The sequence below is a fragment of the Phocoena phocoena genome, chromosome 5 (genome assembly GCF_963924675.1).
Source record: "Phocoena phocoena chromosome 5, mPhoPho1.1, whole genome shotgun sequence".
Lineage (NCBI taxonomy): Eukaryota > Metazoa > Chordata > Mammalia > Artiodactyla > Phocoenidae > Phocoena > Phocoena phocoena.
The window spans coordinates 86,644,682-86,665,698 of record NC_089223.1 but is presented as its reverse complement, the minus strand read 5'-3'; the positions used below and the strand labels follow the sequence as shown (position 1 = coordinate 86,665,698).

The window sequence follows — 21,017 nt, the reverse complement described above, 5'->3', positions numbered from 1 at the left end:
TTAGTTTCAGGTGTACAGCAGAGTGAATCGGTTATACATATACATATATCTGCTCTTTTTTGGTTTTGTTTTTGAAATTCTTTTCCCATGTAGGCCATTACAGAGTATTGAGTAGAGTTCCTTGTGCTATACAGCAGGTTCTTATTGGTTATCTATTTTATATATATATAGTAGTGTGTATATGTCAATCCCAATCTCCCAGTTTATCCCTCCCCCCTTATCCCCTGGTAACCATAAGTTTGTTTTCTACATCTGTGACTCTACTTCTGTTTTGTAAATAAGTTCATTTGTACCCTTTTATTTTAGATTCCATATATAAGCAATATCATATGATATTTGCAGTAACCATTAGTTTTTTTTTTTTTGTTTGTTTGTTTGTTTTTTGCGGTATGTGGGCCTCTCACTGTTGTGGCCTCTTCCATTGCGGAGCACAGGCTCCAGACGCGCAGGCTCAGTGGCCATGGCTCACGGGCCCAGCCGCTCCGCGGCACGTGGGATCTTCTTGGACCGGGGCACGAACCCGTGGACCCTGCATCGGCAGGCGGACTCTCAACCACTGCGCCACCAGGGAAGCCCCAACCATTAGTTTTTAATGGGATAGATATGAATGTGATGGCATATGCATTAAAGAGAGGATTGAGACTGCACACAATTGGAGATGCTTTATTATATACTGAAGAACCAGTTGAATCTTATTAACATTTATAAGCTTTCTAGCCTTAGGATAGCACTTAGACAGAACACTGCATCATTTTGAAATGCTGTTTAGGCTTAGCAGGCAAATTGCTGAGTTCTCTTGCTCATGTTTTTTATTGGGGCAGGAGTGATATTGCACAAGCGTGCTATATGATCGTTGACTTCATCTAATGGGTAGCTCCAAAAAAGAATGTAGACACATATTTTAATCAGCATTCAGTTGTTAATCTAATTTTGTAAGCATTTCACAGCACCAAGAAACAAAATTTGCATTTGTATTTTGAGTGCAGTGGATCTCTTACTAGCCATGTAATAAACTTATGTTAAATTCTGTGTTAGATCCCAAAGGATGCTTAATGGTTGGAGTTATTAGCTAGTTTGAAGGGTTAGTGGCATCGTGATTCTCACTGAAAAGTTTTATTTCATTTGTTAACTGTGTCTCTCTCTAAAATTTTCACCATTTTAAGCCCTTAGTTAGATTCTGGCCACACCTCACTTTGCTTCTTTTATAAAGTTTAACTGCTCTTAAATACATATGTGAAGAAGTAATTTAAAGATTGTCTTAAACTTCCTGGTTTTTGTAAAATATTCTAGTGAGGCAGTTTTATTTTAATCATATGCTGCAGTGGTACATTTAGTCAATCTCAAAGGTTCAAAAGAAAATCTTTCCTGTGGAAAAAGATTCAGGAGTAGAGCCTTTAACTTCATAATTGGAGTTCACATCATAGATTAGCCAGTAGTTCAGTGTTTTAAAACTACGGTCTTCAGCAGCCTTGCTTATATTACTACTAAATCATTGTATTTAAAATTGAACATCCTATAGGATAAAATCAATGAGAATTACTTGTTATTAATTCTTCTGACAGAAACTTGGATTATTTGCTCATTTTTAGTGCTATTTCAATTAAAGTCACGTTTCAATATTTTAGAGTTAACTAAAATACCAGAATATTCAAAGTCACAGATGCCCATTGTTTATAAATGGAGTTCATAAACAATGTCATATAGCATTAAATTACTCAACAAAAGGAAGTACATGGGATTCTAAGACTTCAGTCATCAAAGTTAATAATTATGTAAAATACGACAAATACAGTAGAGAAATCTTAAGTCAAATTAGGCTTCACAAACATATAACTGTGATTATGAACAAGTCACTTAAACTATAACTGCAATCTTGCTTTAAAAAGAAAACAAAATTCTATTGATCATTTTTCTTCAAGTGCTGTGTGCCTCCACCATGTCTTTCAGAAGATCTCATTTCTTATTTCAGAGGAAATAGGAGGTCATCACATAGGGATTTGTTTCTTCCTCTTATACTTATCTTTATTAATATCACACTTAATATCTTTAGTTATTTTGACATAACCATTTATAACTAAAAAACAGTAATAATTACTAACATTTATTCATCATTTACTGTATTCCAGGCATTGTTCTATGTGTCTTCTATATGTTAATTAGCACATTTAATCCCTTCAGCAACTCCTTGAGGTCAGTACAACCACTGTGTCCTTTTTACAGATGAGGAAGGAAACTGAGGTGTAGAGAGTCAAATAATTTCAGGGCTGCACAGGAAGTAAATATTGGGTTGGCCAAAAGGTTCGTTCAGTTTTGTCCGTAAGATGGCTCTAGTAGCGCTTAGTTGTCTAAAACTTCATTCGAGACAATTTTGTTAGATTGTATGTGACAGCTGTCATATCAGCATGCATTTAAAAAAAGACTTATCAAAATTGGTGAATTTTGGGGTTTCCCTGGTGGCGCAGTGGTTGAGAGTCCGCCTGCCGACACAGGGGACACAGGTTCGTGCCCCGATCTGGGAAGATCCCACATGCCACGGAACGGCTGGGCCCGTGAGCCATGGCCACTGAGCCTGCGCGTCTGGAGCCTGTACTCCGCAACGGGAGAGGCCACGACATGAGAAGCTGGCGTACCAAAAAAAAAAAAAATTGATGAATTTTTGTTTAGCCATTTTAATATTGAAGATGGAAGAAAAACAACATTTTCAGCATATTATGCTTTATTATTTCAAGAAAGGCAAAAATGCAACTGAAATGCAAAAAAAGATTTGGGCAGTGTATGGAGAAGGTGCTGTGATTGATCGAACACGTCAAAAGTGGTTTGCATAGTTTTGTGCTGGAGATTTCTCGCTTGATGATGCTCCACGGTTGGGTAGACCAGTTGAAGTTGATAGCAATCAAATCGAGACCTTAACTGAGTACAGTCAATGTTCTACCACGTGGGAGACAGCAGACGTACTCAAAATATCTGAATCAAGCCCTGAAAATAGTTTGTACCAGCTTGGTTATGTTAATCGCTTTCATGTTTGGGTTCCACATAGCGCGATAAAAACCTTCTTGACTGTATTTCCGCATGCGATTCTCTACTGAAATGTAATGAAAACGGTCCACTTTTAAAACAAATTATGACAAGCGATGAAAAGTGGATACTGTACAACAATGTGGAACGGAAGAGATCGTGGGGCAAGCGAAATGAACCACCACCAACCACACCAAAGGCCTGTCTTTATCCAAAGAAGGGGATGTCGTGTAATGGTGGGGTTGGAAGAGAGTCCTCTGTTATGAGCTCCTTCCGGAAAACCAAACGATTAATTCCAACAAGTACTGCTCCCAGTTAGACCAACTGATAGCAACACTCGACAAGAAGCGTCCAGAATTAGTCAACAGAAAATGCATAATCTTCCACCAGGATAACGCAAGGCTGCACGTTTCTCTGATGACCAGGCAAAAACTGTTACAGCTTGGCTGGGAAGTTCTGATTCATTCGAGTATTCACCAGACATTGCACCTTTGGTTTTCCATTTATTTTGGTCTTTACAAAATTCTCTTAACCGAAAAAATTTCAATTCCTTGGAAGACTGTAAAAGGACCTGGAACAGTTCTTTGCTCAAAAAGATAAAAAGTTTTGGGAAAATGGACTTATGAAGTTGCCTGAAAAATGGCAGAAGGTAGTAGAACAAAACAGTGAATATGTTCAATAAAGTTCTTGGTGAAAATGAAAAATGTGTCTTTTATTTCTACTTAAGAAACAAAGGTACTTTTTGGCCAACCCAATACCAAATCATAGATTTGAATTCAGCTAATCTCACTCTGAGTCTTTCTCTTAACCTGCATGGTGTATGTATTTCTAATTCCAACCTAAATTGTGCTTATCCTTGCTCATGCTTTTCTCTTTGCCCTCTCCCAAACAACTGAAATGCTTCTATGCTAGTACATATAGCATATTTATTTTTGAAGGGCCATATGCTATAAACTAATTAAGTAGTCAACATCTAGGTTTAAATCTTAACTCTGTCACTTAATTTACTCTGTGATATTGGGCAACTTGCTTTCTACATCTTTAAAATGGGCCAATATGTATCTTCCAGAATTATTTTATAATGATTAAAAAGGGGAAAAAATGTGTAACATAGTGCCTGGCACATGGTAAACACTTGTGAGCTCTATACCACCTCTTGGGCTGTGAGGATTTTTTTGAGTGCTCCAGATTATGTGAGACTGGGGCAGGGAGGTCTTTGGTTAGATGTCTTTTAGCAAGGTGTCTCTGGAAGGTACCTGTCATCCTCATCTAATCAGCATGGTACATGCTTAGAGTGGATGTGTCAGGCCTAGTTAGAGTTTGTTGTTTTGTTTAGGAGTGGTTTTAAAGAATGTATTTTGTTATAACTGGGTATAGGTGTTTACTAGAGGATTTCTTTTTACACTGGACTTTAGTAGGGTTGAAGTATAAGTCATAAAGGAGATTTCATGGTGCCTAAAAAGCTTACTGTGGAGCATGTCATACAGCCTATTTAATTTTTTTTTCTTATTTTTTCTCTAGAAAATTTGGTGAGCGGCCTCCACCTAAACGACTTACTAGGTAAGCATTATGTTAGTCTTTCACCCAAACATTTCATAAAAGTGTTAGATCCTGTCATTTTGGAAGCTATATTAGATGTTCTTTGCAAGAAGTTATTCACATAATGGTATCTAGATCATAAGCGTATTTCCACCCTCCCTTCCCCACATCTCCCCTTTTTCTCCCTTCAAAAAACAGGGTAAGAGGATACAGTTCAAAGGGAAAAATGAAATCTTTCAAGAATTAATATTGAGTATTATATAGTTAGTATAACAAGGGCTACAATGTAAAGATATCTACAATGCTAGATATATCTAGCTTCATTAGCCAGTCACAATTTGTTGATCACAACTGGAACTTGAAAGATACTTAAATGCTTTTAGAAAAGAATTTTAAAACAAAGATATTATCCATTTTTAATGAGACTATAAATATTATATTCTAATTATGTAATTTTTTACGGTATGCATTTTAATTACACATGTTAAATTTAAAAGTGTTAGTCTTGAAAATGATTTTTAAAATTTCTAACCATCAGTGATTGTAAAATAAAAATAAGACATTCAGTTCCACAGTTACAGTCCTAGAGTTAATGCTACCCTGTGTCATTAGTATCTTTCAAGAAAATCGTATGTGTGTATACACATATACCTGTCTTTTTTCTTTTTAAAGTCTGGCATCATACTCTACCATTGTTCTGTTAACTGCAGATCTTCTACCTTGTTCTCCTTAGTGTATCCATAGATTTTCCTTGTCTTCCCACTACTCCTTATTTAATTCACACCGATAGCCATTTGGGTTGTTTCCACATTATTACTATTATTAAAAAAGCTGTTTCACTCAAAGAATGACAGGGGCATGCCAGAAGTACACACAAAGGGAGCCAGTTTGAAGAGGCTTCTTTTAGCCAAATCATGGACACTTTGGTCATCAAAATAAATAATGATAATAATAGATTAAAACCCATAAAATAAAAGGACAGTTTAGAAGTCTACACTGAGTTAAATAAATAATTCGATAAATGGGGGAGAGGAGATAGCTTTTCTTTACAGAAGAATTCTACCTAATAAGTGTAGAAGGAATCATGGAACTAGGAAAGCACATTTTGGCAACCGTTACAGTGATAATCGTTTCAGGCCAACATCATCAGTGAATTCTTAAACTACTGGTTTAAAGTCTGATGAGAAACAAAGTGTTTTTATAGTGTCTAAGCATATCTTCACAAAGTATGGTTAATTATAAAGTGAAAAGCAGTAACATGACAGTGAAGAAACCTGGCAGATGCCACCTTAATTAAGCGTTCTAAATTAACATCACTAATAATGGACAACTAAGTATCATATGCATCCTGAGGACATACTATCACTTTTGTAGTGGTTCTTGCCAAAAATGCATAAGCTAAATCTAAGCATAAGGAAGCATCAGACAGACACAGATGGAAGGACATTTCTATAAAATAAACAGCATCTACTCTTCAAAAATTTCAAAATCATGAAAAACTAAGACTGAGGAGTACCAGAGTAAAGGAGACCAAAAAGACATGACAACTAAGTTAAACATGACAAATTCAACTGAACCTGGAGCAGGAACAAATTTTTCTTGTGCTCTAAAGCTGGAGTTGGCAAACGTTTTCTGTAATAGGCCACATAATAAAAGTGTTAGGCTTTTTGGGGCAAACTGAGTTTGTTTTGACTTTTCAGCTCTGTTCTTGCATCCCCAAATCAGCCGTAGACAATATGGAAATGAATGGTGTGTCTGTTCCAGCTCAAATTAATTAAAAAAACAAATAAACTAAACACTATTCTGATTTGGCCTGAGGACAGCTGTTTCTCAATACTGCTCCACACTCCCACCCCCAATAAAGGACATTAGAGGGACAGTTGGAGACATCTGAATAAAATCTATTACCAGTGATAATTGCATTGTGATTGTATAAGAGACTGTCTTTTTAGGAAATAAACACAAGTATCTTGGGAAAAAGGGACTTTATATCTATAATGTGCTCTTAAATGGTTTTAAAAACATAATATATAGGGCTTCCCTGGTGGCACAGTGGTTGAGAGTCCGCCTGCCGATGCAGGGGACACGGGTTCGTGCCCCGGTCTGGGAAGGTCCCACATGCTGCGGAGCGGCTGGGCCCGTGAGCCATGGCCGCTGAGCCTGCGCGTCCGGAGCCTGTGCTCCGCAACGGGAGAGGCCACAACAGTGAGAGGCCCGCGTACCGCAAAAACCCCCCACAAAAACCCATAATATACAAATATGGTAAAATATTAACATTCGAGAGTCTGGGGGAAATGGGGACTAGGAATTGTTTGTGCTTTCGTAACTTTTCTCTGTGCCTGAAATTCAAAATAAAAAAAAATTTAAGGTGTATTTCAGATCAAATGGGCTGGGAAAATATAACTTATCTCACAGGTCCATGTAAATGTATTTTCAATTATTTTTATATATCTTGAAATTCTAACTAGAATTGCTTAATTCACATAGATAGGCATTTTGAAATTTAAAATTTAATAGATAAATATTTTAATTTCATTACCAGCAGCAATAGGTTCAAGTGACTCCTAACGATAAAATATTTATTTATTCATTCATTCATTCATTCATTCATTCATTTAGGCTGTGTCGGGTCTTTTTTTTTTTTTTTTTTTTTTGTGGTACGCGGGTCTTAGTTGTGGCACACAGGATCTTTGTTGAGGCATGCGGGATCTTTTGTTGTGGCACACGGGCTTCTCTCTAGTTGTGGCATGCAGGTCTTCTCTTTTCTAGTTGTGGCACACAGGCTCCAGGGCGCATGGGCTCTGTAGTTGTGGCGCACGTGTTCTAGAGCACGTGGGCTCTGTAGTTTGTGGCATGCAGGCTCTCTGGTTGAGGCACGTGAGCTCAGTAGTTGTGGCATGTGGGCTTAGTTGCCCCACGGCATGTGGATTGAACCCATGTCCCCTGCATTGGAAGGTTGATTCTTTTTTTTTTTTTTTGCTTTACAATGGTGTGTTAATTTCTGCTTTATAACAGAGTGAATCAGTTATACATATACATATGTTGCCATATCTCTTCCCTCTTGCGTCTCCCTCCCTCCCACCCTCCCTATTCCACCCCTCTAGGTGATCACAAAGCTCCCTGTGATCTCCCTGTGCTATGCGGCTCCCTGTGCTATGCGGCTGCTTCCCACTAGCTATCTGTTTTACGTTTGGTAGTGTATATATGTCCATGCCACTCTCTCGCTTTGTCACAGCTTACCCTTCCCCCTCCCCATATCCTCAAGTCCATTCTGTAGTAGGTCTTGTCTTTATTCCCGTCTTGCCCCTAGGTTCTTTATGAACTTTGTTTTTTTTTCCTTAGATTCCATATATATGTGTTAGCATACGGTATTTGTTTTTCTCTTTCTGACTTACTTCACTCTGTATGACAGACTCTATGGAAGGTGGATTCTTTACCATTGGATCACCAGGGAAGTCCCTGATAAAATATATTTTGATGAATAGTTACCTGCATATGTAAAATTTCCTTTCCTTTCCTTAAATATAAACAGTAATATAGTTAGGTCCCATCTACTTTATCATGATTTTCCATTTACCCTTTAAGCAATTTTCCCTGTTTGGAAAATTTTAGTAGCTTTTAGGACTTCTGCTTCTAGGCAAGATAGAGTAACAGGAACTAGAATTGCTCTTCGGCCTAAAACAACTAAAAACCTGGACAAAATATATGAAACAGTGGTTTTCAAGATATTGAATGGCAGGCAAGAAAGGACAGTGATCCTTGAGAGACAGGAGACAAATGAGGTGAGCCCTACAATTGCCTCAGCTTAGTGCCTGGAGAAAGTTTCCAGTACATGATGTAGGGAAGGGGAATCCAGGTGGAGCCTAGTAAGCACCCTGAGTTGTGGAGGTAGAGCTGGGACTATTAGGAGGCTAAGGTGGCCAGAACTGTTAGGGCAGAGAACTGGAGAGGAAAGAGCTATGCAGAGATCTACAGAGGGTCCTCTCTAGTCTTAAGCTGAGTATTGATTACCACCTTGTGAGAGACTACCGAAGGTTGGGAGGAAAAACAACCTAAACAATTAGAGGAAAGAATTCCTAGAGCTCCCTCAATACTATGAATTGTGCCTGTTCCCAATAGCCAAAGTGGAAAAAAATCTCATAATTCACAGCGCATCAACAAGAGTACTCAGAAGTGTTTTGTTTCAGTAGTGGTACAAAATTAGGCCTAGACTAAATGCTGCTCTGGTTTCACCTAACAAAACTTAAAAGCAAGGTTGAAAGGATAAAACTTTTTCTAAGTAACTGTGTCCTAAAACAAAGCTCAAGAATATTTAAAGGAATAAAAAATATGCAGCACTCAAAAAGGTGATGAAATTCATTGTGTCTTAACATCTAATCAAAATAACCAGTTGTAAAAAGAAGTAGGGAAAATATAATTCATAATAAGAAAAATCAGTCAATTAAAACCAACCCAGAAATGACACAGATGATAAAATTAGACAAAGACATTAAAACAGTTATTACATTTGTCTTCTTTATGTTTAAGAAGCTAAGATCACCTAGAGACTGTCATGCAGAGTGAGGTAAGTCAGAGAGAGAAAAACAAATACAGTATGCTAACACATATATATGGAATCGAAAAAAAAAAAAGTGGTTCTGAAGAACCTAGGGGCAGGACAGGAATAAAGACACAGACGTAGAGAATGGACTTGAGGACATGGAGAGGGGGAAGGGTAAGCTGGGACGAAGTGAGAGAGTGACATTGACATATATACACTACCAAATGTAAAATAAATAGTGGGAAGCAGATGCATAGCACAGGGAGATCAGCTCCGTGCTTTGTGTCCACCTAGAGGGGTGGGATAGGGAGGATGGGAGGGAGATGCAAGAGAGAGGAGATATGGGGATATATGTATATGTATAGCTGATTCACTTTGTTATAAAGCAGAAACTAACACACCATTGTAAAACAATTATATTCCAATAAAGATGTTTAAAAAAAAAAGAAGCTAAGACCAGGGGTGTATAAAATTTTTGTTAAAGGGTAAAATGGTAGGTATTTTTGTGACCCAAACAGCCTCTGTTGTTAACTACTTAACTCTGTTGTAGCACAAAAGCAGCCTCAGACAGTGTGTAAACCAATGGACATTTCTGTATACTGGAGTATAACTTTATTTCTAAAATAGGCGGTGGATTGCATTCGACATGCAGGCTGTAATTGTAGATCCCTGAGCTAGAGGAGAGGTTGAACAACTTAAATAGAGGACCTGGAAGATAAAAAAGGGAAGATCAAAAGCAAATTCTAGAGATGAAAACTAAAGTATTTAAATGAAAAAATACACTTGGTGGGATTAATCACAGATATACACTGTTGAAGAAGAGATTAGCAAACTTGAAGGCATACCAATAGAAACTATCCAAAATGAAGCACACAGAAAATATCTGGAAAAAAAAAGATCATTAATGGGCTGTGGTTTATTTTCAAATACACCAATATACATGTAATTGGAGTCATTTAAGGGGGGAAGGTATGACTAAAAGAATATATGAAGACATAATGGCTGAAAAATTTCTAAATTTGGTGAAAACTATAAAACCACAGTTCCAAGAAACTCAGTGAATCCCAAGTGCAAAAACTATCATTTTTTTAAAACCACATCATCATCAAATTGCTTGAAGTCAGTGATAAAGAGAAAATGTTAAATGCAACAGAGAAAAAAAGATAAATTATATACAGAGGAAAAAAAGATATAGATAAGGATGACAGAGGTTTCTCATCTGAAACCTTGTTAGGGAGAAGACAGTGGAACAAGAGCTTTAAAGTATTCAAGGGGGAAAAATACGGCAACCTAGAATTCTATACCTAGCAAAGGCAAAATAAAGACATTTTTAGACATAAGAAACTGAAAAGGAATTAATCATAAACAGGCCTGAGCTACAAAAAATGTTAAAGAAATCCTTCAGGCAGAAGGATAATCATATCAAATAGAAATCTGTTTCTGTATAAATTACTAGCGTCAAGAATGAGAAAGGTAATATCACTTTAGATTCTACAGATATTTAAAGGATAACAAGCAAATATTAGAAATAACTTTCTGCCGATAAATTCAACAACTTTTGAAGAGATACACAAATTCCTTGAAACAGGCAAGCTACCAAAGCTTACTCAGGAAGAAACAGATAGATAACCTGAATAACCCTATATCTGAAGAAATTGAACTTGTAATTCTAAACCTTCCACATAGAAAGTTCCAGGCTTAGATGATTTTGCTATTGAATTCTACCAGACATTTAAGAAATACATCATGCCAGTTCTATACATACTCTTCCAGAAAACTGGAAAGCAGGACATTTCCCAGTTCATTCGGTTAGGACAGTGATGCCCTGTTACTAAAAGCAGACAAAGACATTAAAATAAAATTGTGGACTTACATTCCTTATGAGCACAGATATAAAATGTTTTAACAGTTTTTCAAAACGAATCCAACAGTATTTTTTTTGATCTGTTTATTTCTTTTTTAAATTTTATTTTTATTTTTGGCTGCATTGGGTCTTCATTGCTGTGCACAGGATTTCCCTAATTTCGGCGAGCGGGGGCTACTCTTCGTTGTGGTGCATGGACTTCTCATTGCGGTGGCTTCTCTTGTTGTGGAGCAGGGGCTCTAGGCGTGTGGGCTTCAGTAGTTGTGGCTCACGGTCTCTAGAGCACAGGTTCAGTAGTTGTGGCGCATGGGCTTAATTGCTCCATGGCATGTGGGACCTTCCTGGACCAGGGCTCAAACCTGTGTCCCCTGCATTGGCAGGTGGATTCTTAACCACTGCACCACCAGGGAAGTCCTCCAACAGTATATTAAAAGGATGATACATCGTGATCTAATGAGATTTATCTCAGAAATGGAAATCAATCAATGTCATTTTAATACATTAACAACAAAAAAGGAAAATCATTTGGTCATCTCAGGGATTTAGAAAAAGCTTTTGACATTTCATTCTTCATCATAATTTTCATCAATCTAGGAATAGAAGGGAATTTCCTCATTATGATAAAGGTTACCTATAAACAAACTACATTTAACACCATACTTGTGAAAGACTGAATGTTTTCCCTCAAGATCAGGAACAATGCAGGGGTGTCCACTTTTAACCACTTCCATTTAACATTGTACTTGAGGTTCTAATTAGTACGGGTAAGGCCAGAAAAAGAAAGGCATCTAAATTGGAAAGAAGTAAAACTGACTTTATTTGTAGACATCAGTATTATCTCTATGGAATCTTCCAAAAAAAAAAAGTTATTAGAACTAATAGGTGAGTTTAACAAGGTGGTAGGCTACACAGTCAACGTATAAAGCATACAAAAATGAATTGCGTTTTTTATACTAGTAATGAACAGTGGGAAATTGAAATTTAAAAAACAGTAGCATCAAAAAATATGTGATTCTTAGGGGAAAATATCTGACACATGATGTGCAAAAACTATGTACTGAAAACTACAAAACATTGCTGTAAAGTCCTAAATAAATGTTCTTTGAGCAGAAGACTCAATAGTGTCAGTTCTTCCCAAATTCATCTATGGATTCAACATAATCCCAATCAAAATCCCAATGGGCTTTTTTTAATAGCAGTTGACAAGCTGTTTTTGAAATTTATGATGCAAATGCAAATGTCTTAGACTATCCAGAACAACCTTGAAAAAGGGCAGTAAGAACTTAACACTACCTGATTTCAAAGCTTGTTAGATAGCTACAGTAATCAAGGATGGTATTGGTTTAAAGATAGCAAGTAGATCATTGCGACAGAATAGTGGCCAGAAATTGTTCTTGAGATAAGTTTTTCAGTCAAGGTACAAAGGCAGTTTAGTCAGCTAAAGGGTTTTTAACAAAGGATTCTGGAACAGTTGGATAACCATATGCACCCACCACTTATATAACATAAAATAACTATGATTCATACCTGGAACCATATACAAAAATTAGATCAAAATAGACCTAAATGTAAAATGTCAAATTATACAGCTTTTAGACGAAAACAAGCAAGACACACAAATTTTCTAGAGGCACCCTGTGGAGGGACTTCAGTCACATCAATGTAGAACTCAGTCTCCTTGGAAAGAAAAAGAAGACATTCTGGCTTCACAAATGGTGGGGAAATAGAAGGGAACTGGCGACTGTTTGCACTGTCTGTAGTTGTATACAGAACATGATCAAGGGTGTTACACTGGACTTCTGTTATGAGGTCTGTATATGCTCAGTTCCCCATCAATGTTGATATTCAGGAGAATGGTTCTCTTGTTGAAATCCAAAATTTTGGGGGTGAAAAATACATCCTGAGGGTTTGGATGAGGCCAGGCGTTGCTTGTTCAGTATCAGGTCCAGAAAGATGAGTTGATTCTTGAAGGAAACGACATTGAACTTGTGTCAAATTTAGCTGCTTTGATTCAGCAAGCGCCAACAGTTAAAAACAAGGATATCAAAAAATTTTTGGATGTTATCTATGTTTCTGAAAAAAGAAACAGTTCAGCAGGCTGATGAATAATATTTGAGTGGTCTGGCTACAGAAACAGCAAGATGCCAGATGATTCTTCGGACTCATTTGTGATATTTTAAAGATGCAATAAAAGCTCTTTTGATTTGGGGGAAAAAAGTCACAAATTTTTTTGTTTTCTGTTGCATGTAAAAGTTATGTTTACGCTATAATGTAATAGCATTATGTCTAATGCAATAGCATTATGTCTGGGGGAAAAAAGTACTTACCTTAATTAAAAAATAGTGCTGTTGGGAAAATGGTGCTGAAAGACTTGCTTGTTGCAGGGTTGCCACAGACCTCCAATTTGTTAAAAAAAAAAAAAGACAATATCTGTGAAGTGCAATAAAGTGAAGCGCAATAAAATGGCACTTAAGAAGTTAAGACTCCCCTACCATATGGCCTAGCCATTTCATTCTTACATATTCAGTTACGAAGAATGGAAACGTATTAATACAAAGACCTGAATACAGATGTTTGTGGAAGTGTTAGTTATAATAGCCATATAGGTATAACTCAAATACCCACCAACACGTGAATGGACCAACAAATCGTGGTATATTCTCCAATGGCTTTCTATTTAGCAATGAAAAGGAATGAACTATTGATACATGCAACAACATAGAGGAATCTTAGGATAATTATGTCCAATTTTCTAAAGAAGTCGGGAGAAAGTAGAATTTTATATAAAATTGTAGAAAATGCAAACTAATCTATAATAACAGTAGATCAGTGGTTTCTTGGGGTTGGGGAGAGACAGAAACTTGGGAATGATGACTGTCTTTCTGGATTGTGCTGATGGTGTATACATATGCCAAAACCTAGCAAATTGTACACTTGAAAATAAATGCATTTTTCTGTATTTCAATTTAAACCTCAGTAAAGCTGTAAAAAATTTTAGTAGCATTTTACCCTTTAAAAATACCTTAGAAGAAATTAGTGTGTCTTCCAAGGGAGAATTTAGGTACGCTTTATTTGTTTAAATCTCTTAAAGAGGGCAAACTTAGATTTTTTACTCTTTATTATCAAAGCTAGTATAAAGCCATTTAGTAAAACAGTTTGAATAAAACAGAAAATTGGAATGTGAAATCAATTCCCAATTCTGTGATAAAAATTTAACCTTAATTTCAAAAGTCAGGACATTTTCCCTTCTGACAGTATAGCAAGTTTAGGTCCCATCTGGCTCTTTTTCACCATATTTCCTCATTTCTCCTTTAAAGAGTTTTCCGTTTTAGGAAAATTTTAGGGTCTTGTATTTGATCAAAAATAATTTAGGGCTTCCCTGGTGGCGCAGTGGTTAAGAATCCGCCTGCCAGGGCAGGGGACACGGGTTCGAGCCCTGGTCCGAGAAGATCCCACATGCCGCGAAACAGCTAAGCCCGTGCTCCACAACTGCTGAGCCTGTGCCCCAGAGCCTGCGAGCCACAACTCCTGAAGCCTGGGCGCCTAGAGCCTGTGCTCTGCGACGGGAGAGGCCACCACGATGAGAGGCCCGCACACCACAGTGGAGAGTGGCCCCACTGTCCACAACTAGACAAAGCCCGTGCACAGCAACAAAGACCCAACACAGCCATAAATGAATGAATAAATAAGGAATTTTATATCACTTTTCATTCGGGTGTATGGAGGTTGGACACTTCAATTCAGAGAGGGTTTCTTTCCCTTAAAAAAAATCTCTTAAACCTACCCTATTCTATCCTAACCTCCATCTTCCAACTTAAACAACAGTGAAAAAATGGGTTGTTATTTAGAGGATGATCTTTTAGATAGTGTTCTAAAAGCACAGTTTTTCTGACACAGTTAAACAAAATTTTTTAAAATAAATTTATTTATGTTTGGCTGTTTCGGGTCTTTGTTGCTGTGTGTGGGCTTTCTGTAGTTGCGGCGAGCGGGGGTTACTTGTTGCGGTGTGTGGGCTTCTTATTGCGGCGGCTTCTCTTTGTTGTGGAGCATGGGCTCTAGGTGCATGGGCTTCAGGAGTTGTGGCTCGCAGGCTCAGTAGCTGTGGCACACGGGCTTAATTGCCCTGCAGCATGTGGGATCTTCCTGGACCAGGGATCAAACCTGTGTCCCGTGCATTGGCAGGCGGATTCTTCACCACTGCACCACCAGGGAAATTCCAGTTTTGCAACTTTTCTTTTAAAATCATTTTATTTTTTATTGCTTATGAAGGGGTCAGCAAATGTTTTCTGTGAAGAGCCAAGTAGTACATATTTTAGGCTTTGAGGTCTGCATACTATCTCTGTTGCATAGACTTCTGTTCTTTTTTACAACCCTTTAAAAATGTAAAAGGCATTCTTAGCTCCTAGAGAGTACAAAAACAGGCTGCTAGTGTGGTTTGCTGACCTGTGGCCTGTAGTAGTATTCAGTATACTGAATACTACTCAAAGTATACACTGCAGCTCTCTAAAATGTTTGCAGGTACAGAGGTGTGTGTATGGAATTACTTTGGGCACACTTGATACAACAAAACTAGGTTTCTTTATCAGAAGACAGTTCACATTGGAACCTTTATTATTTGGATTTTACAAGTGACAAAATTCCAATTTGAGTAGTACAGGGACTGATCCTATCTGTAAGGATGGCTGTCTGGACTTTCCAAGTTTGTGGGCCACTTCATTCCTTGAGTAGTTGGGACTGGCTATGTTTAGCTCCCAGCTCAAATGCTTTCCCCCCAGCCCCCAATGTGTGCACGCACATGTACATCTGGTTTAAATCACTTATGTGCCCCTTGGCCTAATCATGGTGGCGTATATGAATGTGGTGAGGAAGTAAGGGTTCTATTTTCAGAAAAATAGGGGTTAACACTGTTAAGGATGGTCTTTTTTGTGAATTTTGTTTGCGATATTCAAAAAAAAAAAGACGTTTATAAAGGAAAAAAGAGCCAGAAATTTGACGAAGATGGTGATAGTTTAAACATGTCAAGCTAGAATGGCATTTGCCGTGCTTTCATGTGAGTAAAAATACTGGTAAAATTTTCTGATTTTCTAAACATTTAAGCTAATGTGTTTTAAGTGAGTAAACTCTTTCAAAAATAGTTGCTCCATGGTGTTCTTCAAATAATTGTTAATTGGCTTTCATTCAGAATGAATATTTTATAAGGAATTATTAAATGAAATAACAAAGAATACATAAGCTTCAAAACTTGTTAGATAGTAACTTACAACAAATTATGAGTTTTAGCTTTGTTGTTACTGTTTTTTAACAATTCAGTAATACAAAGTAGTAATTCTACTGGTAACGTTTTTACAGCACCTATATTATGTCTTCAAATGACAAAATTTCCCTCATTCTTTCTTAAAAAGACATTGAGTGATTTTCTCAACTTATTGTTGGAACATTTTTGGTTTTCTTTAATCCACTGGTTTTCAACCCAGGTGACCTCCCCCTTTACCCCTCTGACGTTTGGCAATATCTGGAGACATTTTTGGTTGTCACAACTGTAGGAAAGGTGCTATTGGTTTCTAATGGGTAGAAGTTAGAGATGTTGCTAAACACCTTCCAATGCACAGCACAGCTCCCTCACAACAAAGAATTGTTTAGCCCAGGATGTCAACACTGCTGAAATTGAAACCCTATTCAATTAACCAAATCCTAGACTAAATGAAGAGCACATGGGCTGTCATTCCATGGTCTTTACTTTTTAATTGTGTTTCTTTTGAGTATATTGCCTATATCTTTTTGAACGGCTCCTTAAGGTGCACAACAAAGCTGTCAACCTTTAACTGCCAGATAACGTAATTTTAATGTTTGATATTCTATTAACAAAGGAAAATTTTTTCTTGTTGAAAGAAGCTATTTGGCAAATTACTACTACAGGGCAACTATTATTAATGGTTACTTAAGGTTCTAGTTGCTTTTTTCAAGAATTTGTATTATAAATATGAAGGGAAAAGACAAGGAAAACTAGAGCTGTCATCTTGCATTCATCATAAATACCTTGAGATCTGTAATCTTTTGTCGTAATCATTATTGTGAACAGTTCAGCTAGCACGATAACCAGTGCCTGGGATGTAATAGGTTCTCAATAAATCTTTAATGGGAAGATGTATAAAAGTGTAGCTTACCTATTATGCTTGCAAAAACTTGTGCCTTGCAAGGCAGGTGAGACACCTGATGATTTACCTCCAGGTCATTTTCAAGTTTGCCCTTAAACTTCAGTGTAAGTCTTCCGACCTCCATCTCCCTCTCCCTCCTGCCATTGTTCTCAGAAAATAATAAGAATAGGTAGAGTTTACTGACACTGGATATTTGTCAGTTTGTGGGGGTACTTAATTTAAAATATTTTTCACAATATGAGCTATTACTGTCTTTTTTTTTTAAAAAAAGGCAGGTGAGAAAACTCAGGCTTAGTAATTGACAGGCGTCAAGATTCAGACCTCTTCCTGTTTGTTTCATACCAAAACTGTGCTCATAATACCAGTGCAAAAGTATCTGATAGTATTAATTTTGTCCTCCAAAGCCAGACTGCCTAAATTTGAATCCTGGGACTTCAGTATCATCTTGGGAAAGTTACTTAACCCCTCCTCCATTTCTAAAATGTACCTAATAGTGTGTCTGAAAGGGTTTGCATACTCTTTGGGAAGACAAGGAAAAAAGACATGAAATATGACCAACATATCAAGTAATTGCTAAATGATAAAATAGAGACTGTAAATGCAAATAGAATTCGGCATGGGGAAATATATTTAAAATGGTTTCTTAAAAATTTTTTTTTCAAGTATATAGCAACTTTTCACTTTTTATGCCAGTGACTGGGCTTCTGTGCCAGTTTTGTCAAGATATTGACCTTCTTCTGGCTTAGCTTTTGTTTTCTTATCTACCTTGAATGCTATGGTCAGTCACGTGACTTAGTAACACCTCAAATCCCTTATTAATCGTTATCCTCTCCACGCTGCACCTCTTGTCCAGTACCCAGCAGGTTTGAGAATGTGCTGTCTCTATTCCCTTGGAATGTTAGTGGGACTTGACACTATCATTTATGGATTTCAACATTAGCCAGTCCTTCAATACCGATTTTCAATCATTGTACATAGTCAGCTTCTTTCTCCATTCCCTGGAGGGTATTTCCAGATAGTACCTATGGCTCTTTTCTTACTTGTTAGGCATCACAATGACCTCTCATTTTACAAATAACTTGTGAGGCTTTAACTGGTGGCTGTTAGACTTCTTGCAAAATTAAAGTGACCTTCACTTTTCCAGCATCTTACCTTTTGATTGTTCCCCTCTTTTGAGGTTGTCTCCTTCCATAGCATCTAATAGACAGTGTCAGTTCTACCCCTACCGGTTCTTCATTTCCTTTTATACATTTTCTTCTTGACTCTCCTATCACTGTGTTTTCTTTCTGGGAGACTTCATTGACTACCATGGCTTTATTTATGAACTGTGTATACCAATGAACCGTACTTTTCCAGCCCAGATTCCTCTCTGGAACTACAGATGGTTGTTTCCAACAACCTATTAAATACTTCCAGCTTGGCGTTCTGGGGCACTTCAGAGTTGACATTTGTCCAGTAGAATCTATTAACACTTGCTTCTCCTGAAACAAAAGACTTAAAACCTGTCTTCTCCTGTACTGTCTTCTATTACCTCTTTCTTGGTGTGTCAGCCTTTTTTCAAGTTTGTCTTTTCTCTATGCTTTCTAAAACCCCTTCTCTATTTCACCACTAGAATTAACTATAAAGGAAAATTAACTGTATGTTTAAAAGAAACCTCAAGATCTTGAATTGCTTTTTGTGTAGATTGAAAATCCACTTTCCACGGCATGGTGTTTTTCTGTAATGGAGTGGAGATAAAATTAAATGATGATCTTTTCCTAACTCTCAAAGAGATGGATTTTTTTATTTTAAGTTTTTTCTAGGTGTCTTAAAATTTTTATTACCTGCTACCACTTTTATCACCATCTTATCATAGGGTGATATTTGAATTAGCTTAAACTTTTATACTTAGTATTTAAGTTTACAAATGTCAGATTTTCGAGGGATTTTCACAATTTGACTGTACCCAACTTCTCAATTTTATTCACTGCCATGGCTCACTTTAGAATTTTAGAGAATTTGTTTCAGTTTCCTGACTACCATTTATTAATTGCAAGACATTCAGCATGGTATTAACAATACTTATCTTTTGGATTATGAGGATTAAGTGAAATAATGCATTTATTCAGGGCCTGGCACATAGTAAACACTCAAGAAATCTTAGCTACTATTGTTTTTTGTGGCTGGTTTACTCCTCAGCCTGAATCTCTTGCTGTACCCAAATTTGCAGGGTCATTCCTGCTCGTCCATACTTCTCTCCCTGGCCCTGGAATGCCTTACTCTTTCTTCCTTCCACTTACTGTGACTATTCCTTTTCCTTCAGAAGTTAGCTCTTCTAAGAAAATTTTCCTAGGAGTGGTCCTTTATCACCCCTCCCCTCCTTTACATAGACACTCTCTATTGGAGCTCTTTGGTCATACCTCTATTTGGAACATGAATCTCATTACAATTTGTTTTCCAAACATTTTTTGCTGTCTTTACTGGACTTTGAGCTTTGTTACAGTGGTAAGGAATAATGTGCAATCTGTTGGATTCCAGTGTTACCATTCCTGCCTTGAGCCAAAAGGTTTTCAGTCACTAAACATAAGCACTGTCATCTCATTTAATCCCCACAACCACTCTATGTTATGTCAGCATTATCGTTATTATCAGATACAGAAAGTCAAGCTAGATGAGGTTAAGAAATTTGCTCCAGGCCACTTAGTTTCAAAGTGCCAGAAGTCTAGAATTCCCCGCGTTTAATAGCTTACTACTATTCTGTAGCTATCCCCTATACATTTGTCTTTTACTTATAAATAAAAATAGCATTCACTTTATTAAAAGTTTCTTGATGATTGCCTTTGAAGCACTTTTGCTTTATTTTGTAATGTGTTAAACATCTCAAGAACTGGGATTCTACTGATTCAGAAATGTAAAGTTTGATCTGTGTAGACCTTGTGTTCTTCATACTCTATTATATTGCTTAGCAAAATAATTGGGTGAATAAATATTTTTAAGACATTGAATTTTTTATACACTTGCATAATAAATAGATAGTTGGAGTATTTTGTGCTTGAAATAATTAACATTGTATTTTTTCCAAAATTTAATTGTTTTTCACTAATTTGCATTAGCTTTTATTAACTTTATGTGTTTAGTAACATCCTTGAGAGTAATTATGTATCTGTATATAAATGGTAGCCCTTTCTTAGTCCTTTTGTAGGGTTGTTACTTTAAGAACATGTAATAATAAATTTGTATGACCTAAGGATTTCTTATGGCTTTGTATTCAGTAAAAAATACTCATTCTAATAGCTGGAGGAGAGGGGCTAGTGGTGGTAGTGAATCAGATTATTAAATACAAAAGTATTGCATGCATTAATTTTATAAAGGGTTTAAAGCCTAATTAGCAGTGTACATAGTGATTCTAGTTATTCTCTAAGTTGTAATTGTGGTTTAATTGAGTTGTATCATAAATTCCAAGAGCGAGGGACAGCTTCTTTCAAAGAACAAAGAATAGAGTTGAAGATGAGCAGTGTATATTTCCCCATTGTATAATATTCTTTAAATTTAGTTCATGGGTTTGTTTTGCTTTATTGTTTTCATTTTTGGAGTTGCTTGTTTGAAACATATTCTTAAGTATTCTCATTATAGAGCATAGTAATACTCTAAATCTTACCCCTGTAATGGTGATATTTATATTTTATTTTAGGGAAGCTATGCGAAATTATTTAAAAGAGCGAGGGGATCAAACAGTACTTATTCTTCATGCAAAAGTTGCACAGAAGTCATATGGAAATGAAAAAAGGTAAGATTATTGTTTTTCTGGTAGATAATTAATGGCTAATAATGGCTATCATGAATTTGCAAGTGATGTATTAATATACAAGTAAGAGGATGGTTTCTATTGGGTTAATTTGCAAGTACAAAATGAAAAATGGGGGAT

The 21,017-nt window shown here is 36.8% G+C and overlaps 1 protein-coding gene and 1 pseudogene across 6 annotated transcripts in view; both read left to right on the top strand.

The window, feature by feature from the left end:
• LOC136123797 (recombining binding protein suppressor of hairless) overlaps positions 1 to 21,017 on the top strand; it is a 226,469-nt gene that overhangs the window by 181,258 nt on the left and 24,194 nt on the right. For 5 of the 6 annotated variants that reach the window (XM_065878149.1, XM_065878151.1, XM_065878148.1 and 2 more), the window contains 2 exons: positions 4,537 to 4,575; positions 20,784 to 20,879. In XM_065878149.1, coding sequence (XP_065734221.1) covers positions 4,537 to 4,575; positions 20,784 to 20,879 — 135 coding nt within the window. Of the gene's footprint in view, positions 1 to 4,536; positions 4,576 to 20,783; positions 20,880 to 21,017 lie in introns of those variants that run through there. The other variant, XM_065878153.1, reaches the window with a different exon arrangement.
• Positions 9,107 to 13,067, top strand: LOC136123733 (large ribosomal subunit protein uL6 pseudogene; annotated as a pseudogene).